The following is an 8,428-nucleotide window of genomic DNA, read 5'->3' on the forward strand; positions in this document are numbered from 1 at the left end:
TAAGTACTCAACGCTTTGACCATGGGTGAGCATCTAGCTCCTTTGACTGGTGGGTTTTGTGATTGGGCCCAAGGAAGAACCAAAGCTGCAAAATCCATTGGTCCATGAGCACCATGGCCTGATGCATCCTCCTCAGCTGATGCTTGCAGTGCCTCCTCTGTCATGGATCACTGTAAGCAAGTGTTGTAGATGCTGTTGAAGCAGATATGTTAATTAGAAATTATTAATGAGTGTTTATGCGTTTCAATTAACTAGAAAATGGTAGAAAAAGTAAACAGAAAAATTAATGTGCACGTTTAAAATGTACCCACAAAGAGTGGCTACCAACTAACACGAGTTGCACTAAAATGAATAAAAATGTGTGAAATATTGAAAATGTGCAATAACAATGTAGTAATATGACATATTAAGATTTATAAAGTATGTTTTGCATTATATTGTAGAGGTAACTAGCTGTGGCCTAGTTTTGCCAGGCCTCGAGCAGCAGCAGAATAATCATGAAATGTAGAGAAGCTAATGTGATGAACTAGCCATGAACTACTCGCTGTTAACAAAGTCTGCTTAGCTAGAATTTTCTGCAATGTATCGACAGACAGGAGATGAGGGAATAAAAGTTGCAACATACAGTGTGTAGAGCAGGCTCGATGTACTTTCCCAGGACTCGAACAATAGAGACACTGACTGGAGAAGAAGATGCAACATTTTCGATACCCGATGAGCCGGATGATGAGGACATCATACCGTGAACCAATTGACAACCTGAGAGCGACAAAATATTAGAATTCATAGATATGAAGAATTTAATGTATTGGGTAGCGTCATATATGGTGATTGATTGACCAATTAGGAATTAGGGGATGGACTGGCCAACTTTAATATAATGTCATGACAGAGGGAAAATTCAGCAGACCTTATTCCGAATTTGATGCGATATTGGGGGAGAAGAGATTTGAGACTTTGTCATTGGACTCATACTCTTGAGATCCTGATGCGTTGCTGATCGATTGATGTCCTGAAGATGAAGATTGACTTTGTTGCTGATCCATTCCGTGGATGGGTAGCTATGACAACTTGACTGTTAACTTTTGTGCCTTTCTTTCTAGGTACCAACTGTGCTGTTAAATAGTTTTTCTCCTAGCTGGATGTTTTTCAAATTCATGTTCCAAATTGTTTTCGCATGAAGCCCCACATGCTAATGCTAATCTGGGTTAGGTAGGGTTCTTTTGGGTGACGCGGACAGTGACAAATGATTGACAAACTGGTTGCTGATCTCTGTTATTAATGTTGATATGTTCATCTTTGTTGGCTTATGTTTAAGCATTAGAGATTATGGGCCAGATGTAGCAACCCTTTTGCGAGTCGCAAACGGCGAAAATCGCCGTTTGCGACTCGCAAACGTGGGTTTGCAATTCACAAATGCATATTGCGAGTCGTTACCGACTCGCAATATGCATTTGCAACTCGCAAATAGGAAGGGGTGTTCCCTTCCTATTTGCGAGTCCTAGTGGTATGCAACTCCATTTGCGACCGCGTACGCGGTCCCCATGGGACCCCTTCCCTTTTGTGACTGGACCCCATATTATTTTTTCCGGGCAGGGAGTGGTCCAAGGGACCACTCCCTGCCCTGAAAAATCCGAAACTAAAGGTTTCGTTTTTTTTTTGTAGTGCAGCTCGTTTTCCCTTGGGGAAAACGGGCTACACTTCAAAAAAAAAAAACCTGCTTTATTGAACAGCAGGTCGCTAACATGGAGGCCTGCTGACGTCAGCAGGCCTCCATGTTAGCGAGTGCCTATACTCGCAATGGGGCCGCAATTTGCGACCCACCTCATGAATATTCATGAGGTGGGTCATTGCGACCCCATTGCGAGTTGCAGTCGGTGTCTGAGACACCGTACTGCATAGCAATTTGCGACTTGCAAATTGCGAGTCGCAGGGACTCGCAATTTGCAAGTCGCAAATTGCATTTTTGCTACATCTGGCCCTATGTTTTCTCAGGTTCTGATTAGGTTATGTTATTGGTGGTCACTAATGAACTAATTCTGAGCTGATTGAATAAAGTTTGAATTAACCATATGGATTAGTATTGTAACTAATAGGGAAATAACAATTGTTAAAACGTATATTGAGTTGTGGATATTCATGAAATGTTGATATAATTGACTAATGATTTTCTTAGTGGTTATATTGATCATTTATTACATTGGTTACTACATAGCTCCATGCAAATCAAAAGGTTAATCGGCCTACATGCGTCCCCTTGTAAGTTTACTTACTAAGGATCAGGTGCGCTAGCAATGCCAACCATAAACATCCCAGCTGGGCCAAGTCTGTGACAGTGATGAACATTTCACATGCTGCCTGCACCACCAAAAGATCAACACAGACACTAAGGTACTGTACAACATGGGAAAATACTGATATGTGGGAGGGGAAGAATTCCAAATGAACATGGAGGGATCAGTCACTCCTGCTGATACAGATCAAATAAGCCTCTCCAAGAAAACACAGTGACCTGGACACCCAGGAAGAACCCCAGAGACTGTTTAGCACATTTTGCACTGTGTGTACCGCTGATGTTTGTCCCATGGAAGCAGTCTAGGATGTGTCCCCATTAAACACTGAAAGTATTCACAGACAAGGGACTGATAATTGTAGACCTCCAAAATATTATACACAGTATTGCCTTGTGTGTGAATTAGTAAAATATGTACCCTTTAAGCACTGAACACTAACAAGACATTGGGTTATTACTTTAATTGTGTGGTTTAAAGTTATTTGAGTCTCTAATTCCATGCTCCTTTCCCGGAGTAAGCCTGGAACTGCTAAAGGGGTATACTTGGTGCTCCGTTTAGGGCTCTATAGTGAGGTTAAGCTCCACAAGATCAGTGGTAAAGGGCTAAGATTGTCACCCCTTTGGCCCAGTATCTGAAAAACATACAAATTAGTGGTTTCATATCAGTTGAGATGTACTATTTTCTGAAATGGTGAGTCGTTTATGAATGTATGAATGTGGGATTTATATCAGACAAACCAAGCTAAAAGACTGGGGCCCATATTTATACTTTTTGACGCAAAACTGCGCCAACGCAGTTTTGCGTCAAAAAAATTAGCGCCGGCTAACGCCATTCTGAAGTGCCATGCGGGCGCCGTATTTATTGAATGACGTTAGCCGGCGTTAGCCGACGGCGCCGTCTGGTGTGCGTTAAAAAAAACGACGTACACCATGCAGCGCCGGCGTAGGGGGATATGGAGCTTGGGCGTCAAGAAATGGGGCAAGTCAGGTTGAGGCAATTTTTTCACCTCAACCCGATTTGCGCCATTTTTTTTCACTCCCAACACCCATAGAAATGACTCCTGTCTTAGCAAAGACAGGAGTCATGCCCCCTTGCCCAATGGCCATGCCCAGGGGACTTATGTTCCCTGGGCATGGTCATTGGGCATAGTGGCATGTAGGGGGGCACAAATCAGGCCCCCCTATGCCACAAAAAAAAAAAAAAAAAAACACTTACCTGAACTTACCTTAATGTCCCTGGGATGGGTCCCTCCAGTCTTGGGTGTCCTCCTGGGGTGGGCATGGGTGACAGGGGGTGTCCCTGGAGGCATGGGGGGGCACCGTCCCTTAACGCCTGCCTTTTGCAGGCACAAAAAAACGGCGCAAAAGCGGCCGTACGTCATTTTTTTTTACCCGCCCACTCCCGGGCGTGATTTTTGCCCGGGAGTATAAATCCCACGCACATGCCTCGGAGTCGATTTTTTAGACGGGAACGCCTACCTTGCGTATAATTAACGCAAAGTAGGTGTCCACGCAAAAAAATGACGCTAACTCCATGGACTTTGGCACTAGACGCGTCTAACGCCAAAGTATAAATATGGAGTTAGTTTTGCGTCAAAATTGCGTCAAAAAAAACTACGCAATTTCAGCGCAAACGAAGTATAAATATGCCCCTGGATTTCGAAGGCTTGATTGGCAGTTCGATGTCGCTTTCAGGTAGGAGACATTTTATTATCTTTTTTTTCAAGAGCTGGTCCCAAACCTTCTTGGTGTTCTAGGAAATGTGTCCCTTGAAGGTGAGATTGGTGTTCAGGATAAGTACGAATGGCTTGGCATGGTTTGATTTGGGGTTCATATTCACCTAGGTCCATGTTGTTGAGTCAGGTTTGGATTAGTTGATTCATGATGTTCTCCGTGAAGGGTAGGAATTCTATTTTGCTGGGGTTAAACTTCAGGTAGGTGTTGGATCGCCAGCTGTGCAGGCAATGTTTGAGGTGTTATATGTCCGACGTGGAGGCAACATTCTAATAGAGTTGTGTATAATTAACATATTGGTTGATTTTGATGCAGCTATTGTGAATAGAGTTGCCCCCACCATCTTCAGCCTCCATACAGAAGTTGACAATTGCAGGGGACAAGATGGAGCTCTGAGGTGATAGAGAGCGTCTGTCACTTTGAGATGTCTGTGTGAACCAACTGATGTTGGTTGGATAGGTAAGAGATGAATCAGTTAAGGACAATTCCAGTGGATCCCATTCAAAGGACGAGGGTGTGAATGAGCTTGAAGTGGTTGACAGTGTAGAGCGCAGATTTGTGAGCTTGTTCCTGAGCCTGGAAGCACTGAAAGAGGAGGTTTGGTATTTGGTATTTCACTTTTTGAATTTTTTTATATCCAGTGGAGGTGTGTGTGTCATTTGCTTTCATGTAATTATGACAAAATTGCACTTGACTATGCAAAATGCAAGTCCATCATTTCATGCTATATTTTAGCTCGGAATGCATCCTCCCATTATTTTTTGGCACCAGAATGCTCTTAAACAAAAGCATCATGAAGAACAGCCACTCCTGTTGTTCCTGTGCATTTGTGATAAATTTTCTCCACGAATTGCACCATTTGCACTCATTTTTGCCACAATTATGGGCATATTTAAAAGCCCCTTGCGCCTCCTTGTGCCGCCCTAACACAATTTTTTTAATGCTAAGGAGGCATTAAGGAGGCCCACACCAGGCGCCAAATTTACAAAGTGGCACAATGCACCCGTTATGCCTCTTTGTAACCCTTTGCGCCGCATTATATCTGTGCCAGGAATAAAAAGTGGCCGTGCCCATGCAGGGTGGCCCAAAAAAATGGTGAAGTGAAATTTACAAGATATCACTGCACCATTTTGTCCATCATTTTTAACGCCTGCTCAAGGCAGGCAGTAAAGTGACGCTCTCATAATAACCTCTGGGCATCCCTGTGCTTTGCTGGACTAGCACCATGGTGCTAATCCAGCAAGGCTCTACAATAGCATTTTAATGCATGACGCTATTGTGCTAATGTGCGCCATGGTGCACTGTATAGTAAGTACAGCGCTACCATGGTGACGTTAGGGGGGCACAGGGCGACGTAAAAAAAGTGGCACATCAGAGCTGATGCACCACATTCGTGTAAATATACCCCGTAGTGCGTAATTTAACAAAGGGGCGTAATTTCAAGAATTTTGCACAATAAGCATTACCCGAAATTATGTGAATTATGTGAATTTCTCCCATGCCTAGATTCCAGTCCAGTGATAAACTAGTTTTTATTTATGTGCTTCCCTCCTCAGATAGTTATCTTTTTAACTATGTATTCTGCAATGCAGTTTATGGGAATTTTACATGTGATTCAGTTAGTCTTGGACATTTAAAAAGTGTTGTTTACACCGTCACATGTTGCACCAATCCTCTCACATTGCATTATTGTAGACACAGTACAGTATACTCATATTTTTGTTTTTTTGCAGTTCGCATTATTCGTATTCAGATTATTTTAGCAATAAAGTATCTGCGCAGTCACATTGGGAAATCTCCTAACACGTTTGATATTTGCCATTTATCTTGGAACAGGATTCCTTCAAACATCCAATTGTCTTACCTGGTGCTTAAAGGGAGCCACTATTAATATTTCACATTTGTGGTTTGCAGTCTAACGTGGTGCAAATGTCCTCCAGCAAGTCACTATGGTAGATGCAAATCAGTTTACTCACAATCAAGTTATTTTGCAGTTCACTTTAATCACAGTCCAATTCTTATAGCAGTAACGCACTTAGGCTTAAATTTAAGAAGCACTAGCTTCATTAGTGTCATTTTTTTATGCTGATGTAGCGTTAGGCTTCAAAAATCACCGCGCCATATTTACAAAGTGGTGCAATGCATGCATTTTGCCACTTTGTAACCTTTTGCGCCACATTATGCATGCGCCAAACATAATGGAAGTAAAAGGGGCATTCTCCCACTTGGGGAGCCGCAAAAGTGGCTCAGTAGAATCTAAGAGATTCCAATGCATCATTTTTTGCAGCTACTTTTAAAGCATGCTCAGAGTAGGCGTTAAAAGGGGACACACCTTTGGTTACAATAGGTCCCTATGTACTGTTCATGGTTAGCGCCAACATTTTTGGCACTAACCCTGAACAGTACATCAATAGCCTCAACAATGTTGACGCTATTGCCCCCTACCTTGCGCCATGGTGCGCCGTATTTTAAATATGTCCCACACATGGTGGCGGTAGGGGGGTGCTAAGGGGAGAAAGAAAACTGGAGCTGCACTGGGTGCAGCTTCACTTTTCTTAAATCTGCCCATTAGTATTGCAAATTTCCTGACGTGTTTCATGGTTTTTGTCTTTCCTCAGAGAGGAGTCTTTGTCCAAGTCGTTGCATCTTACATGCTGCTCGTTATATTGGTGGGGTGAATCACCTTTATAAATAGCTATGTGTGGGAAGCCCAATATACATGCAGAATTTTGATATTCATAGATGCCATTTGCAAGCGTAAACTTGTTATTCAAGTTTAGGTTTATTTTCTTGCAGATTGATTTTTGTGCGCCTAATTGAACTTTGTTGCATAACGTCTTCAGGAATCAGATCATACAATGTTTTCCGTTTTTCCATGTCGGCGCTAAAGGGATTTCCTTTGTGTTTATATTAAATGGTCATCATTGTAATTTCATTGTTGAAAAGTAAATTAAGCTTTGAAAACGAGTCGTGCGCTATTTAGTGTGAATTAATCAGCATTCCATGAAAGTGATTTAGACGTTATCGTTATAAAATGAAAACTTCTGTTTTTCTGTCCCCAGATAATTTTCCGTAAAATCATTGATGTAAAAAAGGAGGAGGAAGAGCGACTGCGTCAAAAGAATGAAGTAACTCTGAGCATCCCAGTGGATCACCCAGTAAGAAAACTGTTCCAGAAATTCAAGCAACAAAAGGAATTACGTAATCAAGGTGACCTGGAAAGAAACCACCAGCTGCAAGTTGAGAATCGTTCCTTTTACAATGGAGCTCCTATTACTGCGACAAGTGTGGTCACTGTTTCCCAGATCACACCCATCCATACTTCCCATTCTTACGTCAGAGCCTCCGAAGCATTTAAGCAGAACAACAGAGACGCAATAGAGCTGAAACCCAACAGCAATAGTGAGCCAAAGAGTCTCAAAGTGAACAGCCCTATGCGCATGAAAAATGGAAATGGGAAAGGGTGGCTCAGACTGAAGAACAATATGGCGCCACAGGATGAGAAAAAAGAAGACTGGAATAATGTCGCAAAGGCAGAGTCAATGGGCCTACTCTCCGATGACTCTAAAAGCAATGATTCAGAGATCAGTGCAACCAAAATCCCTTTAGTAAAAACAGACTCTTGTGACCGTGGAGTAACAAAAAGTGACCTTCTTTTAGACAAAATTGGTGACGCTCGTAGCCCGATGGAACACAGTCCCATGCAACCAGAGGGAAAACGCCCCTTCTACCCAATCCACGAGCAAGCCTTAAAAAACACCCTACAGGAGGTCAAAAATGAATTGAAAGAAGACATCCAGTCCCTAAGCAGCAGAATGACTGTTTTAGAAAAGCAAGTGGGAGAAATTTTAAAAATACTTTCTGAAAAAAAATCATCACTCCCTTCTTCCCCTGTATCTCACATACCACAGCAAATACCATGCCAGGATATTTTCAGCGTCTCAAGACCCGTATCTCCTGAATTAGAAAAAGCTGAAATTAATTATTAATTTATATATACATCGTTCAACAACTAGAACTGATCTTGATTTGTAAATATTGCATGTCCAGCTGGTTTCTGGCCTGCCAAAGAAAACGACAATTGTTATATAACTTGCTTGTATAATATGCAGTTGACTGCATGCACATTTTACATTTATAAGGTTATAATATTATATAAGAGGATGATATTTGTTTATTGAACTCAACGTAAATTTTAAATAATCAGGGTCCACCCCACCAATTTTCCCATGATGGGTAAAGATCTCAGGCGAGTTTTTAAAGCTTTTGTTTTCTCAGTTCTCACCATGAAGAACAGCGACAATGGTACAGTAAGAACTAGCCATATTTCTAAGATTCATTTTCAAAGTCTACATCATTAGTCATACTGTAATATTTATCTACATTTTGTAACAAAACTTT

At 41.9% G+C, this 8,428-nt stretch overlaps 1 protein-coding gene across 1 annotated transcript in view; it reads left to right on the top strand.

Annotated features, from left to right (window-relative positions):
* Nucleotides 1-8,016, top strand: part of KCNH5 (potassium voltage-gated channel subfamily H member 5) — a 703,848-nt gene extending 695,832 nt beyond the window's left edge. Inside the window, exon 12 of the mRNA XM_069207374.1 lies at nucleotides 7,090-8,016. Coding sequence (XP_069063475.1) covers nucleotides 7,090-8,016 — 927 coding nt within the window. The remainder of the gene's footprint in view (nucleotides 1-7,089) is intronic.
* The last annotated feature ends 412 nt before the right edge of the window (nucleotides 8,017-8,428 follow it).

Source organism: Pleurodeles waltl, chromosome 9 (assembly GCF_031143425.1).
Source record: "Pleurodeles waltl isolate 20211129_DDA chromosome 9, aPleWal1.hap1.20221129, whole genome shotgun sequence".
In the NCBI taxonomy this organism is placed as follows: Eukaryota; Metazoa; Chordata; class Amphibia; order Caudata; family Salamandridae; genus Pleurodeles; species Pleurodeles waltl.